Source organism: Periplaneta americana, chromosome 12 (assembly GCF_040183065.1).
Source record: "Periplaneta americana isolate PAMFEO1 chromosome 12, P.americana_PAMFEO1_priV1, whole genome shotgun sequence".
NCBI lineage: Eukaryota > Metazoa > Arthropoda > Insecta > Blattodea > Blattidae > Periplaneta > Periplaneta americana.
Genome location: NC_091128.1, coordinates 37,197,965 through 37,219,651, shown reverse-complemented (window position 1 = coordinate 37,219,651; position 21,687 = coordinate 37,197,965). Strand labels below are relative to the sequence as shown.

At 38.5% G+C, this 21,687-nt stretch overlaps 1 protein-coding gene across 8 annotated transcripts in view; it reads right to left on the bottom strand.

Annotated features, from left to right (window-relative positions):
• LOC138710300 (gastrula zinc finger protein XlCGF57.1-like) overlaps positions 1-21,687 on the bottom strand; it is a 52,734-nt gene that overhangs the window by 18,626 nt on the left and 12,421 nt on the right. For 3 of the 8 annotated variants that reach the window (XM_069841091.1, XM_069841086.1, XM_069841087.1), the window contains one exon: positions 12,042-20,974. In XM_069841091.1, coding sequence (XP_069697192.1) covers positions 20,098-20,974 — 877 coding nt within the window. In that variant the 3' untranslated portion in view covers positions 12,042-20,097. Of the gene's footprint in view, positions 1-188; positions 284-388; positions 2,615-6,219; positions 6,504-12,041; positions 20,975-21,687 lie in introns of those variants that run through there. The other 5 variants (XM_069841088.1, XM_069841089.1, XM_069841090.1 and 2 more) reach the window with 5 other exon arrangements.

Here is a 21,687-nt window from a genome sequence, read left to right as displayed (position 1 = left end):
CTAAGAAAGAGTAGACTCTGCCTATGAAAGAAGCATGTAGCATCTGACATGACAATCAACTCTAGATTTGAAATGTTTTAGATTGTACTGAAAGTCTGCTAATTATAAACTGGGAGACGTTTTCATAAAACTCATGTTATATTCTACAATGTTAAACTTGTCACTCATAGAAATTCCAATCAATTTACCTCTAGTAAGGGCATCTCAGCTGTATCAGTCTCATCACTCCACTGTATAGCCAAAGGGTCAACCTCAGGTTCCTTCTTGATTACATTCATCGTGACTGTAACAGACATTTCAGTGTTGATATGTAAGCTCCTGAAAGAGGCTCATGCTCAGTGGCAAATACTCTCTAATAGTAATACGGTTAAAGTGACGAATGACTCACCAGTGCTATCTAGAGGCAGGGATTATAGGCAGCCATGATGTGTGGCATTGTGCGGTTAACTGTGACATGTGTTTTGTTCTTCAACAACTAGGTGGTGTACGGAATACCACCTATATTGGTGTAAGTCGTAAAGATTATTCTCAATGCTGTTGCACACAATGTCAGGGAAATGTGGAATTGTTTGTTCTTTGTCGTTCTGTAAAAACTATGCTTGGCAAAATATACAGATAGGCGAGAGAATCCTAGAAAAAAGTTTAAAATTAGAGGACCATAGGTATGCCAACTTTCTGTTAGCTGATTCCTGAACATACTTCAAATTGTACATTTGAGCCTAAATGGAAATACTGACACGAAATAACCATAGAAGTGTATATACTGATCATGAATTATAATATTTAATAGCACCCACAACCACAACATAGCACAATGGAAATTTGAAATGCAGGTAAACAATATTAACTTTTTAAAGAAAAATCATCATTAATTCTCTTAAACCTGTATTTATTTTCATGTCTTCTGCAGAAATGATACTAGGGCTGTCCTTAAGAAACAGAACATGATACTCTAAATTAACGTTTACTTGTAACTTTGCCTTGATCAGATTTTCAGACAGTTTGTTTCAGTTATCTGTCCAGATATGACCAAGTAAACTGTAAATTCTTTCACAGAAGGCATTAGATACTGAAATTGGCATTAAAAATGTTACAAAATTATTAATCCCAGCATATCTACAGACAGTTCATCAAAAGCATTATGAAGCATTATACACACATCTTAAGATACAGAGGCCAACATATCATCTAACTGGATATTCAGCTCGTCCAGACAGCACAAAATCTCAATTTCTGGATGTTTCGGCATCCAGGGCAGGGTCAAAATGTTGTCTGGACGAAGAGTCCTTTTTCTAAACTGACCACGTAAAACGTGGGCGGTTAGCAACCCTAGCAGGACATAATATCTGTACAAAAATTATAAAATATATTCAGATCACTATAGATTATTGGACTTTAGTAACAATAATAAATTTGAAGTCAAGAGTAAGTAAAAATGAGTTGTAATTGGAAAAGTACGAGGCGCATCCAGAAAGTAAGTTTCCCGATTTTTTTCCCCCTTCAATGTAAACGTAATTAGCCGTGTAAATTACGCATGCGTAATAGATCTATGACGTATCAATCATGTGCCAGTCGGACAGATCCCACCTGGTGCCAGTAGCGTGGCAGCAGTGGTCCGAAATGGAAGCTCTTATTCCTTCTCCCGCCGCCTGCGAGGTTCGGTCGGCGATAAAGTTCTTTAATGCACAAAGCATTGCACCAATTGAAATTCATCGGCAGCTCTGTCAGGTCTATGGGCCGAACATTATGAGTAAGCAGATGGTGCGTCACTGGTGTAGGCAGTTTTCCGAAGGTCGTCAAAGTGTCCATGATGAAGAGCGCACTGGGCGACCATCCCTCATCAATGATGATCGTGTTGAGCTGGTGCGGCAGTGCATCATGGAGAATCGTCGCTTCATGATTACGGAGCTGAGCAGGCATTTTCCGCAGATATCGCGATCCTTGTTGCATGATATTGTCACTAAGCACCTGCTGTTCAAAAAAGTGTGTGCCAGGTGGGTGCCGAAAACCTGACACCCGAACACAAAATGCAACGTTTAGGAGCAGCACTGACATTTCTGCAACGATATCACGATGACGGCGACGAGTTCCTCGACAGGATCGTCATGGGCGATGAGACTTGGATTTCGCACTTCACCCCGGAAACCAAGCAGCAGTCAATGCATTGGCGACACAGTGGATCTTCGGTCAGGATGAAATTCAAACAGACACTGTCGGTACAGAAAGTGATGTGCACGGTGTTCTGGGACAGGAAGGGCATTCTGCTCATTGACTTCCTTCCAAGAGGTGAAACAGTGAATGCTGACCGTTACTGTGAAACACTGCGAAAATTGCGACGTGCCATTCAAAACAAGAGGCGTAGAATGCTTACTGCAGGTGTTGTGCTCCTCCATGACAATGCTCGTCTACATACAACTCGGCGCACAGCAGCTGTTTTGACTGAATTTGGCTGGGAGTTGTTTGATCATTCACCCTACAGTCCTGATCTTGCTCCAAGCGATTTTCACGTTTTCTTGCACCTCAAGAAATTCCTGTCCTCCGGTGAGCGTTTTGGCAACGACGAAGAGCTGAAGACGTCTGTCACACGCTGGTTCCATTCACACGCGGCAGAGTTCTACAACAGAGGGTTACAAAAGTTGATCCCACGATATGGCAAGTGTCTCAATTCTGATGGTGGCTGTGTTGAAAAATAGCTGAAACATTGCTGTACCTGTTGCCAATAAATGTTTTCCTGAAAGTGTGTGTTCGATTTGTTTTAAAAAATAGGGAAACTTACTTTCTGGATGCGCCTCGTATACCGAAGTTTCAAATCAGCCATAGGCTGTATTGTTCAATATTTTGCTTAATAAGAAAGACACTCTTTCAGCTTTCCCAATAACGGGACTGCCTCATTGGACAAAGCACAACAAACACAGAGTGAAAAAAAAAAAAAAAAAAAAAAAAAAAAAAAAAAAAAAAAAAACAGACCACAAAAGAGAAATGTGGGGAACGAACAAAAAAGGGAAATTAAGGAAGAATTTAGGTAAGACATCAGAGACGTTGTTATAAAAGTAACACCTATAACTGAAATCAATTGGTGTTCTCCATTAACGCTGGAATGAAACGAGTTACTCTGCGTGAATTTTCTCTTCTTGTTACTTGAGTTCTGATTTGATGCATTTTAATTGGTTTACAATTTACCATAGAAGTAAAAAATGTAACTCATTATATAATCTCGAAGAGACCAGTAGTCATCAAATAAGTTATATTTTGCTTCCATCTTCCTGAATTTTTTCCTTCCCTTCATTCTGAAGGCCGTGAGTGTTTTAGGACCTTTTTGCCTCGTTACTTTATCATTTGCTGTAACATAAGATTGCCCTGTATTTTGCTTCCTCTTCTTCTCCTGTTTGTAAGTTCTGAATTCATTTTTTGGTCTAACTAAGCTCTCATTCTCTGACGCTCCCTGTCCATAAATACATATCTTAAGTTTGTTGTTATTCTCAGCTGAAGTGTTACTAGTCTCGTATAAAAATGATATTTCGTAAGTGATTTATAATTCATAGGCCTAAAAGAGTTAATTCTGTTTTTGAATTGAACGTTTTAAAGCATTTTATAAGAATACAGTTCTGAATTTACATTTTATAACATTAGCTATTGTTACAGAAATTACTAACTTGCCTTTATTTTAATCTCTAGCCTATTCTTTTCAGGTATTCTTCTTTGCTCTGAGACATGATGCTATTTCACAGAGACCATGTGCACAATCTAAGATGATAAGATGCATTCAAGTGTCAACAGTAAATAGGAATGCAAAACTGGGCAAAAAACCACTCCTGCTTCAAGCACGACTTTCAATATAGCTCCACTCGAGTCACATCCACAGCACACAAGCGAACAAAATTATCAGACTTTCAACATAGAAATATTAGAAACAACAATCATGGTTATTCGGAGTGGGATGTTACCTTTAAGTTTGCTTATTTTAAATTTCTCTATGTACAATGAAAATCAAGTGAATTACATTAGCTAATATTATTAAACTAATCACTGTAGTCAAACATGGGAGAAGTAGTAGGCTGTAACTCAACTTATATTCTTTGGATAATCTGTTTAATAACGTATAAAGTAGTATAACTCAACTTATACTGTTTTGCCCAGACACGGAAGATATAAATGTAGTTATAATGTTTGGTTCAATGATAATGACTCAGCGAAAAATCGCTACACAGCTATACCACTTTGCCCAGACCTGAAGAGCGATATAATACATCCCTGGAAACACATATCTCATTTTCTCAAATTTTTTACTTATACTACTTTTCCCTGACATCACAGATATATTTACTGTTATAACAGACAGGGTTTGGAATTGAATGGGTTACATTAGCTGCTTGTCTATGCGGACGTCGTGAATACGTTAGGAGAAAATCAATAAATTATTAAGTAAAACACGGGACTTTTACTTGAAGCAAGTAAAGACATAGGTTTGGAAATAAATCCCGAAAAGACAAAGTATATGATTACGCTCGTGACCAGAAATATAAAAATTGGAAATTTATCCATTGAAGAGCTGGAAAAATTCAAATACCAGTATTTTATTTTAGTTGGTTATTTTACGACGCTTTATCAACATCTTAGGTTATTTAACGTCTGAATGAGATGAAGGTGATAATGTCGATGAAGTAAGTCCAGGGTCTTGAGGAAAAACCCCAGAAAAACCTCAACAGGTAACTTTCCCCGACGGGGAATCGAACCTGGGCCATCTGGTTTCGCGGCCAGACGCGCTAACCGCTACTCCACAGGTGTGGACTCAAATACCGGTATCTTGGAGCAACAGTAACAAATATAAATGACACTCGGGAGGAAATTAAACGCAGAATAAATATGGGAAATGCCTGTTATTATTCGGTTGAGAAGCTTTTGTCATGCAGTCAGCTCTCAAAAAAGCAGAGAGTTAGAATTTATAAAACAGTACCGGGTGTTCTGTATGGTTGTGAAACTTGGACTCTCACTTTGAGAGAGGAACAGAGGTTAAGGGTGTTTGAGAATAAGGTGCTTAGGAAAATATTTGGGGCTAACAGGGCTGAAGTTACAGGAGAGTAGAGAAAGTTACACAACACAGAACTGCACGCATTGTATTCTTCACCTGGCATAATTAGGAACATTAAATCCAGACGTTTGAGATGGGCAGAGCATGTAGCACGTGTGGGCGAATCCAGAAATGTATACAGTGTTAGTTGGGATGCCAGGGGGAAAAAGGCCTTTGGGGAGGAGAGACATAGATGGGAGATAATATTAAAATGGATTTGAGGGAGGTGGGATACGATTACTGTAGAGACTGGATTAATCTTGCTAAGGATAGGGACCGATGGCGGGCTTATGTGAGGGCGGCAATGAACCTGCGGGTTCCTTAAAAGCCATAAGTAAGTAAGACATTTCTCTTTCGCCTATTGATCTCAACAAACAACCACAACCCCTTACTGTGTACGCGTATAACCTTGTTGCATCTCGTATTACTACCGACCATTGCATAAATATGTCTTCACAGAAGAAATACAACGAAGTGTTCGATCACACTAAGCAAGCAAATGTATTTTACACGCATCCTTCCCTCTCCTGCCGCGCTACCGCTAGACACGACCACTCTACTCCCCGCGCCACACTCTTTTAGCTGCCCAGATAAGTTTCGCGGACAGTAGATGCACCTTAAGTGACACTAAGTCGAGAAATGTTACAAGGTTAGTGGGTTAGTTGAGGGGATTATTTAAGTGATACGAGACCAAGAAATTATGTAGTGTGAGGAGATACCGAAGTTCCACGCTATACACTTGGTTATTTAACGATGCTGTATAAACTTTTATTTAGAGTTATTTAATGGAATTAGTGATAGCGAGATGAGACCGAGAATTCGCCATAAATTACCTGACATTTGCCTTACGGTTGGGAAAAAGCACGGGGGAGGGGGGAAAGAACTAGATAACCAGCCCAAGCGGGAATCGAACCCGCGCCCAAGAGCAACTCCTGATCGGCAGGCAAGCGCCTTAGCCGTCTCAGCTACGAGCAAACTTTCTATTTGTGCCCTCAAGAAGTGTAAGCTATAACCATTTAAATAACACATTCACCTTATGAAAAAGCATGAAAATAAAATTAATGACTATAACCGCTCAATAAGGGGACTAACACATGAATGATAACTATAGCAAAGACAAAAAGTGACAATATTAAAAAATGCAGACTTACCTCTATGAAATATTAAAATTAAAATGAACCACAATTTATTACCGATACCATCACTCTCCGCCACAATGCAGATATGATGCCAGGATATATTATGAACACTTCCACTACGATCAAATGTGCCGTGATGATGAAGAGCAGTTTTAACCCCTTCGAACAAATGCTCGAAGTTTAACCCTGGAATAGTGATGGGCAAAGTTGTTCTTTTCTCCAAATAGATCCGACAAAAATAATATTCCAAACAACAATTAGAAGTAGTGATGGGATAAAACGTGATTTTTCACTCACCGGTGAAGCAGTGACCGAGCCCATACCACGCCGTAGCGAAGTGAGAAATGTGTTCCCAAATTGAAGCCGCGGTTATTTAGTAAGTCCAAAAAGTTTGTAATATTACAAACTCTTTGAGTAATTCGAAATTTTTTCGGGCTTCCAGCCAGGTCATAAGTTGGTGATCCACCGACGTTTCGAGGATGTTCATCTTCCTCATCTTCAGGGTTAAGTGATATCTGAGGGCAAGACGCTGTCATCTGTTGTTCGATGACAAAGCATGTGAAGGCCGTCGGAAGAAGCGCCGTGAAATCTAAATCTGCAATTTGAGAGGTCCCTGTCCTTTCAATTTGCGACTAATTGAGTGACCTCGTATATTTAATAGACAATTTATATGTTCTGAACTAGGGCATACGTCGTTTATAATAAAGGGGAATATATATGGGGAAGGGCATATAGGTCCGTGGCCCATTTCTTATAGGGCTCATCCCGACATTTGTCTTACGCCTGAGGAAAACCACGGAATACCTTAGGCAGGATGTGTTGTCTCATATATGAGACTAGCCAATCTGGCTATTATGTAGGAGGTGATTGTTGTCATGAGCCTTGTTGATTCGTCTCAATTTCGAGACCAGCCATTTGGCTATATTATGGCTCAATTACGAAGAGGGGGGAGAGATGTAATTGTTAATTAATTTACAGTTAATTAGGGAGATTCATGGGGATATGAGTGCAGGTCCGTGGCCCATTTCTTTTAGGGCGCATTCCGACATTTGTCTTAGCGCCTTAGGAAAACCACGGAAAAACCTTAGGCAGGATGAGTTGTCTCAATATCAGAGACTAGCCAGTTGGCTCTTAGGTTGAATGACTCTATGAATCGATGGATCTACACTAGCCAATTGGCTCTATGATAGTTCCATCGATCAACAAAAGTAGATATTGTTGAGGGATTTTGTTTAGCCCAGTTAAGACAAGGTCATTTTAAAGCGGTTGCACTATCCAAAGAGTCTCATGGAGTTCAGTCGTGGCTACCAAAACCTGGGAGTAACGCCAGCCTCCCTGTCCTCCTGTCTCAATAGTATAGCTAATGGACCTGTCTGGTGTCTACGCCGTAACCTAGGATCATACTGGCCGAGGCCAGATATGAGCGGGTTGGGGTTAGCACGAGCTTCCGCATACAGGTTCCTAGCCAGTCGAGCAATGAACTCGTCTATGGTTGGCAACTCTAGTTCATCATGGAACTTTCTTCTCGAGGCGACTCGGGGGAGATGGGTAATGAGTCGAATCACCTGGTTTTGGATAACTTGGAGTTTACGGAGATGGTACACTGCCGCAAACCCCCATGCGGGTGCGGCATAGGTAATGACAGAGCGAATGAGGGACTTATATATGGTAAGTCCTACCCTCAGGTTGTCAGGAGTTAAGGCCGCCAGAATTGGATAGTGTCTAACTATCAGCCCGTTGGCCTTACGAAGAAGGGATTGGATGTGATCTCGGAAGGTGAGATGAGAGTCCATAATGATCCCTAAATATTTAATTTGGTTCATCCACGGCATTTCTCGTCCGAAAAGTGTGGGTGGTATGTCTTCGAGCCTCGCTCTTAGTGAAAAGAGTATGGCCTGACATTTCTCTACATTGACCTTGATTCTCCAGTCGTGGAACCACGGCTGGAGGTGATCTAAGATCGACTGCAATCTACGGGACGCTAATCTATAGGTTTTGCCCATCGCCAAGAGGGCAGTGTCGTCTGCATAGATATACAGATGACTACTTCTGCCGTGAATATAGCGAAACGGGAGGTCATTAATGAATATATTGAAAAGAATGGGCCCGATAATGGAACCCTGTGGGACTCCTGCGTGAATTTCACGGGGGGTGGAGAAACTAGTGCCTACACGGGTTTTGAATGTACGGCCTCGGAGGTAGTTAGAAATGAGGCGTACCATTCCATCTGGGACTCCCATGCCCAGTAACTTAACGAGGAGTCCCTCATGCCAATCCTTGTCGAATGCTCGCTCGATGTCCAGGTAAGCTGCAGCTACTACACGCTTCGTGCTCATAGCCCAGGTAATGTCCTCCGTCATGCGGAGTGCCTGGAGTGTAGTGGAACGACCAGGGTGGAAACCGAACTGCTCGTTCCTGATTTGGGGCAACACTACTTCAGTAAGGCGTCTATGTATGACCCGCTCCGCCAGTTTGCTGAGACAACTGAGAAGACTAATAGGCCTATAGTTGCTTGGATTCGTCTTATCCTTTCCGGGCTTTGGAAAGAGAACTACGTGAGCTTCTTTCCAGGGAATGGGATAGTGACCGGAAGCCAAGATGTTATTAATTATCTCTGCTATGCGCTTCATAGCTGACTGAGCTTACCGAGGTCCTGGTAAAGTGTGCGGGCTATTGGGATAGAAGAGTAAAAGAAACCCTGGCCATAGCGGCGGAACGCGGTAACCTGAACCGGGACTCGGGTCTCCAACTAAGTGCGGCATGGTCACCGGCTATTAAATTTCTCACTGCCCGGACGACGGGCCGTCATCAGCGGAGAACTCGTCCGCCGAGCCCACCGTGAGGCCCAAGGTCATTCAGCCGGAAAGCACAAAGCAAGACGACACGTCGGCAACGTTCTCGCCGTGGTCCGCACTAATAACAGCCAATCGGCGCACAGCTCCTCGGCTGACTCCCTCTGGCACTATAAATTAAGGAGCTAGGTACCCTCAGATATCACTTAACCCTGAAGATGAGGAAGATGAACATCCTCGAAACGTCGGTGGATCACCAACTTACGACCTGGCTGGAAGCCCGAGAAAATTTCGAATTATCACGTCGCCAGGAAAGCTTCAGTAGTTACTCTTTGAGTAAGTCTATGGCAGTGACAGCTCATTTTCGATCACGGTGATTTTAATCAGTGATCCAGTGATCAGAGGCGATTTCCAGTTGTCAGTGATGACAACTGCGCTATAGAGCGGCCTTGAATCAGTTGATCACTAGTAGAGCACTAGTATTTGTCTATGTAGATCAGTGATCTAGTGAGTGGGGGCGATTGGGAGTGATTTCTCACTACGAAGTGCTAGCAATCAACTGTTTTGAATTAATATTGGAGAATGTGATCTTATGGGTCCATTGACAATGCAGAGAAGAAACAGAACTCAGAAAAAACATATTATCACAGTTTAGTATATACAGTTGCGAAGGTCAATACTTACTAAATATGCAAACATAGACAGTTGAAATATGCATTCATAGATAGTTGCTAGCCACCAGGATCGCTACTATCGCCTCATCACAGACTCTTTCCCTAGCAGACGATAAAATGTATTGTACTTTTGATATCGTGTTCTTTTGAAAAATTAACACCTTCCTTCCACTAGTGAAATACGAAATACATAAGGTTTATATATTATTTTCATAAAGTATATATTATATTTTATGAACTCACCTTCCTGGATCTTTCGGAAGGATAACTCTGACCTCTTTTCCTTAGAATTTGTAGTGCAACAAACGTCTCCTTGTCCCATATTATTACTTAAATTATTGTATTTTAGCCATTTACAGTTATTACAACCCATAACAAACATTTCATAGTTTACACAACTTTTCACAATAAAGCGAAATACGGCACAGTCAATGCTTTTTCGATCTAGACCAGGCCGTAATATATGTTCGGGTTTTCTATTTCAGTGTATGGAGCTCAGTGAATTATTATATTATAACTTTATTGCGTATCATAGCTAAGCTTTATTTAGTGTAATGTGTCCCTAAGTTCCCTTTACTTCTTGTTGCATAATATGTAGCAGAAATAATTACAAAACTATGTTATTTTAATGTGAAGAGAATTTTACACGTTAACATAATCTTTTGCATCAACATTTTAAGTTTAGAATGGAAGCTATTTTGAGGTTAAATAAAAATGAATTTATATTGTGATTTTAATTAGCACATCTACCTTCCTTGATAAAGACAGAAAATTTATCATACCACTCTTATGAAATTAGTGTACGTACGATTGTTACTTCGTCTCTTAGGTAGTAGATTAATACAATAATTCAATAGTCAATTGTAGTATTAAAATACAGACAAATTGAATGTGCGGAGTATCATACATGACATTCTGCTTAATTATAATGTATAACTGCGAATTTAGGGATATAAGATATAGTAAACATAACCTATAATATTTCCATATGAATGGCCGGGCACAGGAGACCACTAAAATTAGACACAAAGGGGCAACTGGGACAGTAAACATAACCTATAACTTCAACATATCTAAACATTCGTGCGGTGAAAACTATTGAATCGTGCATAAATTAATGTACAAGAATTTCGCAATATTTAATCGAAATAAAGGCAGGTAGGTCTATTACACATACGAACAACGTAATTTTCACACCAAAAATAATATTACACCTTAACTCGCAAGGAATTATGTCTGAAGTGTCTCCTAATCATTGTTTTAAATTTCATCAATGCAATTACACTACATTTTAGAGAAATATATGTTACTTTTTATGCATTCCAATTAATTTATATAGTTGAAACGCCGCCCTTCGTGATCGGGTTAAGCGAGACACATGGTCTCCCTTACGGCCTGTATTAGATCACGATGGCAGTGACACAGTCTATTGTTCCTAGTACACACAGCGCTCCAAGCGGCTAGCAACTATCGCGAGAAATGCAAAAAAATCACCCCAAGTTTCGCGACTGTATATACTAGACTGTGATATGATGAATTCAAAACATTGAGATTATTTGCGGAATTTAAAAATAGAAATATTCAACTTAAATATTACCAGTATTATGTAATTTTTATTTGGCAGCATATAAAATAAAGGTGGTATTTGTAGGCCTGCATTGTTACATTAACCATAATAATTCTAGCCTCACCTTCCATTTTATTCATACGTTCCACATTTAGTAGGGTTAAATGACTATAATATAGGTAAATATTAGTGGCATCACTTCATTTCCCCCTTTGATTTGATTACCTGGTTGGAATTTTCCGAGGTTTTCCCCAACCAAAAGGCAAATGCCGGGTAATCTTTTGGCGAATCCTCGGACCTCACCTCATCATTGTAGAAAATTACATCGTAAAACTGTAAAAATTGCTAAATATTTTTATTTTTTTTTATTTTAGTTGGTTATTTAACGACGCTGTATCAACTACTAGGTTATTTAGCGTCGATGAGATTGGTGATAGCGAGATATTTGGCGAGATGAGGCCGAGGATTCGCCAGAGATTACCTTGTATTCACATTACGGTTGGGGAAAACCTCGGAAAAAACCCAACCAGGTAATCAGCCCAAGCGGGGATCGAACCTGCGCCCGAACGCAACTTCAGACCGGCAGGCAAGCGCCTTAACCGACTGAGCCACACCGGTGGCTGAAAAATATTGTAAAAATGTAATTGTAATATTGTAGAATTTTGACTTGTTCCACATATTAAAGCTTCATTGCTCATGCAAGATCTATGGAAGATAATAAATGAATGAATGAATGGCAATTCTCCAGGACATTTAAAACGTGTACATGTAATGTTTGTTCTCCGTGTTACGTAGTAAAAAAAAAAAAAAAAAAAAGCATTAATACTTATTTTTACTTTTCTTAATGCTTAGTTATAATAATAATTATATTATAAAACAGATATAACTATATTTACATACTTGCAGTAGTGAAACCTGAAACCCCCAAACTGGGTTAGTAAAATGTTAGAAATGCATCTGTACCAGTGTAATAATTCAAACTTCGCACCGCATCTACTCTGTCATTAGTGTCAACAGTGGCGGCTTGTGAACTTCTGGAGTGGGGGATCTGCAGAAGATTTTGGTAGGCCTACATACAAATTTCATTGCTTGATATCATTACTAATAAGTATAGGACAAAAATAAATGCAGTATATATCGAAAAACCAAAACTTCCTGACTTAGTTGGGAGACGTCTGTGGAATCATTTGCCATGATCGCTAAAAAAACCTAATACCATCGATTTCAGTCTGAATTTCAGATCGGCAGATACTCAACATGCAATTTACCAGTTCATTCCGAATTGTTTTATAATTACTACCTTTAAACATAGTGGCATGTTCCAAATGATTTTTGAGAGGCTCGTTTAGATTACTCACAGACTGTAGTAACCCACGAAATACACCAGAGTTCTTTGAATCGCTTTTTTCATGTCCCCTAAGGAGAAGTTCATATAGGCCACAAAATTTAATACAGTCAATATATTTTTTAACAATTTCACGATTTTTTTCAATTCTTCGTTATGTTCAAGAAAGTTTGTTCTGTACGCTTCGCTTAATTGCGCAGCAATATTAGTTTTCCCTAACATAACCAATGAAACAACATTTTTCAGGTGAGACTGCGAAGATTCGTGCTTTTTAATTTTCAGGGGTAAATGTCCTAAATCTGTCACATCATTCCTAGTCCATGTAGTATCACCACTGAAGAGGAGGCAAGGAAAACAAAATACAGCATTTTTTTTTTGTTCACATCTACGTAACCACAAATGCTTAGCGTAAATTTCATTGTTACACTTCCTTACATATAGGCTATGCACTATTTCGGCTGGATGAATCTAGAGCAGCAGTGACCAAAACTCGACCTGCAGTGTTACATGCGACAGACAGCCTATGAAGTAAGGAGATGGAAGAAAGGTATTACAAGGATAGCCTGGACAGCACTACATTTCTCTATGCATATTCATAAGAAAGCTAACAGAAAATAAAAAGAATTAGTCTACATAACCCTTGTTCGGTACACTGCTGTGGAGTAAAACTTAGCACATCTGACCATGAAATGAGTGGGGCCAAGTTCAAATGCTGGTTGGGACAAGTTACCTGGTTGAGGTTTCTTCCAAGGTTTTCCCCTCAACCAATAGAAGCAGAATTGCTGGGTAACTTTTGGCGTTGGACCTCAGATTCATTTCGCCATCATAATTACATTCGTCCTCTTTCATCATCAATATCATCTCCTTTTCCTTCCTAGGTTTCGGGTTTGCTTTGATGTAGAGTCAGCTGTAGGCCACCACCGAATTTGGACCCCGTGAATATGTGGTCATTCGTTGTAGGTGGTAGCACTATGGCCTCACTGTAACTCGTGGGACCGCAGTGAGGCCTATAGGGATCATGTAGGCTGTAAGGGAGTTCGGGGTGGTGTGCGGGAGGACCTGTAGTGCAGGGGCCTTAGGGCATGTAAAATAAAACTGTATTCTTTACTTTAAGCATCAATGTAACAGAAATTGAATAATGGTGTTTTCTGCTTAGATATATTACAGCTACTTTCAGTATATTAACTTCAATCCTCCTATAGGAGGTTAAAAGTTATAGCACTAATCTAGATTTACGATGTAAGGGACTGCTCAAATTTGAAAGAGTAGCCGAGATATTCACAATGTTGAGGGAGAACACAGGACACATTTCTGATGAGGAAAGTTCTTATGAAGTTCAGTATTTCCCCAAGTATAATTTCTACCCGTATCGGCAGTAAAAGAGGTCGAATTTATCAGTGACAGGTTATCGTATTTAGTACTTAAGGGTAGATGTTGCGGTGTCGTAGTTATAAATGCTCACACCCCTACAGAAGAGAAAGACGACCATATAAAGGATGGCTTATATGAGGAAATTAATCTTACTTTTGATCAGTTATCTAGATATCACATGAAAATTTTATTGGGATATTTTTAAATCTATTATTGTAAAAAAGAGCCTACACGTAACTAGTAATGACAATGGAGTTAGGTTAGTCAACTTTGCAACATCAAAAAATGTAATTGTCAAAAGTACAACATTTCCCCATAAGGATATACATATACATACTTGGACTTCTCCAGCTGGATTGACACACAACCAAATAGATCACATCTTCATAGTCAAACGGAGACATACTAGTATATCAACATTCGAACTTTCAGGGGGGCAGACTGTAATTCTGACCATTATTTGGTAATTGGAGAATTACGAGAAAGACTTTCAGTAGCCAAGCGAGTAGCGCAAGAAGTTAATATTAGTAGATTAAATATCCTGAAATTAAAGGACGAGGAACGTAAGCAACATTGTCAGATCGAAATTTCAAATAGGTTTGCCACTTTAGAAAGCTCCGACGAAGTTCAGAAATAGTTACATGTTAAAAGCATGTGGAAAAATATCAGAGTTAGTATCAAAATTGCACCTAAACAGAGCATAGATTATTATGAAAATAAGAAAAAGAATCCATGGTTTGATGAAGATTGTTGTACGCTAGTAGAAAGAAGGAAACAGGCAAAATTGAAATTCTTACAGGATCCAGTTGAGGCGAATAGAGATAATTATTTCAATGAAAGACAGGAAGCAAGTCGTACACTTAGGAATAAAAAGAGAGATTACTCGAAAGAAAAACTGAATGACTTAGAAACAAATAGTAAGAATAAAAACATTCGAGATTTATATAAGGGTATAAAGGAATTTAAGAATGGATATCAGGCAACGATAAACGTGAACAAGGATGAGTATGGTGACTTGCTTGCAGACTCTCATTCAATCCTGAACAGATGGAAGAACTATTTTGGGTAACTACTAAATGTACATAGGCCAAATACAAATGACAGGGACGAAATTCAAATACAAACTGTTGAGCCATTTATACCCGAACCCACACTTTTTGAAGTCGAAATTGCGATAGAAAATCTGAAGAAGTACAAGTCTCCAAGTATTAATCAAATTTCAGCAGAATTAATACAAGAGGGTGGAAGCGCATTATCTAGCAAAATTTATACCCTTGTACTTCTTATGTGAAAAAAGGAAATTGTACATAAGAACAATGGAAGGAGTCCATAATTATACCTATTTTTAAGGAGGAGGACAAGACTCATTGTAGAAACTTTAGAGGAATATCACATTTGTTGACGTACAATATTTTGTCCAATTTATTTTCAGAAGATTAACTCCATATGTAGACGAAACTATTGGGAATCATCACTGTGGTTTTAGACATAATAGATAGACTATAGATCAGATTTTATGTATTCGACAGATATTGGAGAACAATGGGAGTATAAGGGTACAGCACATCAGTTATTCATAGATTTGAAAAAGGCATAGGACTCGGTTAAGAAAGAAGTTTTATATAACATGCTTATTGCATTTGGTATTCCCAAGAAACTAGTTCGATTAATTGATATGTGTCTCTATGAAAGTTACAGTAGAGTTTATATAGGCCATCTTCTGTCTGATGCTTCTCCAATTCACTGCGGGCTAAAGCAAGGAAATGCACTATCACCTTTACTTTTTAACTTCGCTCTTCGCAATTGGAAAAGTTCAGGATAACAGAGATGGTTTGAAATTGAACGGGTTACATCAGCTTCTTGTCTATGTGGATGACGTGAATATGTTAGGAGAAGATCCAGAAACGATTGAGGAAAACAACGGAAATTTTACTTGAAGCAAGTAAAGCCATAGCTTTGGAAGTAAACCCCGAAAAGACGTAGTATATGATTATGTCTCGTGACCAGAATATTGCACGAAATGAAAATATAAAAATTGGAGATTTATCCTTCGAAGAGGTGGAATAATTCAAATATCTTGGAGCAATAGTAGCAAATATAAATGAAACTCGGGAGGAAATTAAATGCAGAATAAGCATGGGAAATGTGTGTTATTATTTGGTTGAGAAGCTTTTGTCATCTAGTCTGCTGTCAAAAAAAGCTGAAAGTTAGAATTTAAAAAACAGATATATTACCAGTTCTGTATGGTTGTGAAACTTGGACTGTCACTTTGAGAGAGGAACAGAGATTAAGGGTGTTTGAGAATAATTACCTTACGAAAATATTTGGGACTAAAAGCGATGAAGTTACAGGAGAATGGAGGAAGTTACACAACGAAGACCTGCACGCATTGTGTTCTTCCCTTGACATAAATAGGAACATTAAATCCAGACGTTTGAGATGGGCAGGGCATGTAGCATGTATGGGCGAATCCAGAAATGGATACAGAGTGTTAGTTGGGAGGCCAGAGGAAAAAAGACCTTAGGGGAGGCCGAGACATAGATGTGAGGATAATATAAAAAGGGATTTGAGGGAGGTGGGATATGATGACAGAGACTGGATTAATCTCGCACAGGATAGGGACCAATGGCGGGCTTATGTGAGGGCGGCAATGAACCTATGGGTTTCTTAAAAGCTATAATTAAGTATCTGCATAATGAAGCTACGTCTCACACAGAATATTCTAAGAACAAACTTTCGGCTGTATCAAGGAATCATTATCACACTGATTATACATGACACATTTTCGGGAAGTGAATTACAGTTGTATTGGTTTTAATAATTAACTTTTCATTTCGTAAATGGAGAGTGCATGCCTATGATGAAGAAGTAATTAACGAAGTGCATGTAATATATTTGTCTTCGTGTTCGCTTTTTTTTTAATTCAAGACTAAAAAAAAAAATTCCCGCAAAAATGAGAACTTCTACGAAGTGCGTACACGCACTTGCTTTTCGAATCTAACAGATTGAGCTTGGTTTTCCCACATAAAGGCCTCCGCACAGCAACGCGAAATATTCGCAGCCATGGCAGCGACGAATATTTCGCGTATACGGCGGCAACGAAATTCGCACATTACCCCACACCGACGCGAAATATTCGCAGTGCTGACAGAGACCAAATTTCGCGTATGCAGAGGAATATCATGTCGTAGCTCCTATGATAATCAATCAATCGCACTGTTATTTTTATCATTGGCAGGTCAACGTCTGAGGAAAGCAGGGAATAAATTTTGAAATCAAAATTGTTTTTAGAACGCGGAGGGGAAAAAAAGTTACTAATTTGGAAGTGATCTGTTGAAAATAGACATTTACACCTTCAGAAGTGGTTAGCAGCAAACTATTTTATTTATCACGTTAGGTGGGGGGGGGGGGGCAAAGCGAATGAAATGTTGAGAGATAATGGAAATTACTTTTAATAGTTGCCGCTATTCAAAATATTTACTGGCTTTTAAGTTACAGCGAGTTAAAGAAAAGAGTATTTTTTACTTGGCGAATAACTCAAGACAACCTCTTGTCTGCTAATACAGAAATCTTTGCTCTGATTTCAAATCTACTTACACAATACTTCAATCACTTAAATTGTTATAATTACTCGTAGGTGTTTTGAAATGTAATAATAAATATTAAAATAAATGTAATTAAAATATAAATAATACAATTAAAAAAATTAATGTAATCAAAATATTAACAAAAATGTAGTTACAATATTAAAATAAATGTAACTGAAATATAAGAATACATTTAATTAAATTATTATTGAAAGAAAAGAATCAAAATGACGAACATTAATACCTAGTATTTAGCCTTAGATGTTGTGCTTCCGGTTGCAAACGTTGTCAAAGAACTTAAATCTCTGGATGAGAGAACACATAGGAAAAAGAAAGAAGTGTGGGTCAGAAAGTGACGTCCACGTAGAAAAATACAAAAGTGCATCAGAAACAAGAAGTTAAAGATATCTGAAAAGATAAATTACCTATGAAACGAATATTCAGAGAATCCCTCATAACATGAATTACCATCCCAGCACATATAAATAATTGAAACTGTGAAATGAAATAAAAGATCCTTTATTGGTAATATATTTTTTATTCCTACTCAGAGAGATGACAATGGAAAATTCTAGGTCATTTAGCAATTTTCTTGGAATTGATGAGAGTACGTTCAACAAACTCCTAACATGATATAAATCATTTTAGTGCTGTGAAATCAATTTTTTTTAGTTGGTTATTTAACGACGCTGTATCAACTACTAGGTTATTTAGCGTCGATGAGATTGGTGATAGCGAGATGATATTTGGCGAGATGAGGCCGAGGATTCGCCATAGATTACCTTGCATTCACATTACGGTTGGGGAAAACCTCGGAAAAAACCCAACCAGGTAATCAGCCCAAGCGGGGATCGAACCCGCGCCCGGACACAACTTCAGATCGGCAGGCAAGCGCCTTAACCGACTGAGCCACGCCGGTGGCTGTGAAATCAATACATTCACATTTGAAAATAATTATTATACTCCAATTGTCCGCGTTTCTATTATAATATAATATAATACGTCTAAACCCCCTCAATAACATATTTATCAAGTTTTTTTTTCCTCATTAAATACAAAAAGAAAACCATACTGACTTTTATTAAACTTTTTAGCAAACTAATACTCCCTTCAATGTATAATGGCTACATTCACTAAAACGCGCTCTCAACGCAGAAAGTATCGTAAAATTCATACACTATTTGCAGTTCTAAATATATGATAGTGCAAAAATAGTATACAATACATGTGTATTAAGTGCGTAACAAAATCTCGAAAACAGAAGAGACTACTTCGTCTCGTCTATTCTAACTTTTCTTTGATTCTGTTATAATGCACCCTTCAAGAGAAGGAAGACACGAGATGATGCCAAGTCTACAATCTGGGAGGGGTTTGTCCCAAAAGTATTGATATTAACATATAGTTAATAAAATTATCCTGAGTAAGTGTGAAGCAGTATCTGCTAGGTGTAGATTTTTGCTAATTTTTTCGGCGATGTATGCAATGGAGGGGGAAAGGAACTGGCTACCCTACTCCATTATCTCCTGTCCTCGTTGCCTCATAAGTGGTGCCTTCTTGGTGTCATTTATGAGATTTACACTTGTCTTTGGAAAATTGACTAAGCAACAATCCTATATTATATTTAATATTTAAAAATTAATTGCAAGTCGATTATTTTAACATTATGCAGACAAATATCGCATAATAAAATAAAAATATTAGCCTAAATCCAAAACATTGATTATTTATTATTGATAGAGCTGTAGTGACACCAAACGCGAGTACTAATGTTAAGAGATACAGCGCGAATCCGTAAGGTTTAAGGAAAATAATTAATAGGCCTATTTATATTTATTGAAACGACTCTCCTATACTGGCTAATATAAAAGCTCCTAGAGTATTTCACAGGAATAAAATATGAATGAGATTAGTTTTGACTAAAAATTGCTATTAAATATAGGCTTACATGTTTGCTTTTAAGAGTGAAACCTTTCCTAAACCAAGAAAATTATTAACTTTGAACTATTAAACCTTAATAAGCTGTTAAAAGACGCAAAGTTCATATAGGTAGGTTCTGTAGAAATATATTTCTCTACAAGCAATGCTATGATATTCTGAAGGACTGATAAAAGGCAACAAATACGCGAATATGAAATTATTACTTATAGACATGCCGTATGTAGGTTAGAATTTTTCTCTTAAGATATGTGAATAATTTACCACTTTCATTTAATTCCAAATGGATTGAATCTCATATTGCCCTTTTTCCTTACTTACTTGTAATCCTCTGGAATAAATCGTACAATACTGGATGTTGGCTTACAATTTCTCACAGAACGCCATCATAAAATTCGCGGCGGCAGCGAATCTAAATTTTAACGCTGCAGATTCGCAGACGTCCGGCAATACTTTCGCGTTGGTGTAGGCACACTGATAGACCGCAATGTACACTGAGACAGTTGCAACTTTGCGAAGCGAAACATCCGCCATTGGTGCGAATATTTTGCGTCGGTGTGGGGAGGCCTTAATATGAAGCCAAAATTTTCTTCCTACATATATCACAACTACATGGCTTCTAACCTGTATGTATGCGCGAATGCCTTTTGAAATTACTTGATGCCAAAAATTTCTTACCACATATATCACAACTGAATGGCTTCTCGCCTGTATGTACGCGTGCATGCTTTTTCAAATTACTCGAAGCCAAAAATTTTTTACCACATATATCACAAGAGAATGCCTTCTTCCCTGTATGTACGAGTGTATGAGCTTTAAGAGTGTAAGAATGCGAAAATTCCTTTCCACATGTACCACAACTGAATGGCCTCTCCCCTGTGTGTACACGAGCATGAGCTTTAAGACTACCACACTGCGAAAATTTCTTTCCACAAATGTCACAACTGAATGGCCTTTCTCCTGTGTGTACTAGTGCATGAACTTTAAGACCACCAGAATGCGTAAAATTCTTTCCACAGATACCACAATCGAATGGCTTCTCGCCTGTATGTACGAACGCATGCTTCTTCAAATTACTAGAAGTTAAAAATTTCTTTGCACATATAGCACAACTGAATGGCCTCTCCCCAGTGTGTAAGAGTGCGTGGGCTTTAAGACTACCAGAATGGGAAAATTTTTTTCCACATGTATCACAATCGAATGGCTTCTCGCCTGTATGTACGAGTGCATGCTTTTTCAAATTACTGGCAGTCGAAAATTTCTTTGCACATATGTCACAACTGAATGACTTGTCCTCTGTATGTAAGAGTGCGTGTCTTTTTAGATGATCAACCTGCAAACTATCGTTTCCACAAACCTCACAAATAAATGGTGCCTTCTGCATGTGTGTGAGCCTTGCCACGTCAAAAAACCATTTTCCACAAACCTCACATTTGTGTGTCTTCTGCATGTCCTCACCTTTTGCAATGCTGTCGCAGAAAGCTGGCACTCCAATGCTGTGAAGAAAACGTGCACTTAGCTCGAGCAATACAGACTAACACAAAATAAAGCACAAAAAAATCGACATTACATTCAACATGAAATAATAGCAAGCAAAGTGGAAAAATATTTCGATGCATGTAAATTTACTCTATCTAAATCTCATAAATAGTTTTAAATTCCATCACTTCTTGACAGTAGCCTGCTTCTGACGCAATACATTTGTGTTTGTCTCAAGGTTTAGAATATGAATCTATGTATATGAAAAGTAATGAATGAAGTGCATGCAATATATTTTCTCTTGAAGCGAAAATCCGATATTAATCACAACTCACATCGGAATTGCTCAATATGGTTTATTGGAAGCTTTTCCCTAAATGGCGTTTGCAAATCAAACAAGTGGCAGCACTTGTCTCAACTATGCCAAGAGGCCATATCACATGCATATTGGTATCCGCAGTATTGGATCTCTCATGTCTGTAGCAATGGCACTGTCAACATTCGGAGTACTCTGACAAGTTACATTGTTTCATGACTTCACTACTGATTCCACTAGCATACGTCTCTGCCTCATAGTTTTGTTAATGTAAACATCATAAAATCTGTAATTTGTTGCACTCTAGATCCCGGAACAAGAGCCTATATTCAGTGTGTGGAAACCTGTACTATATGTCAAAAGCAAGAAAAGAGCTTATATAGGTAAATTACTTATATTATGCATGAAAATCAT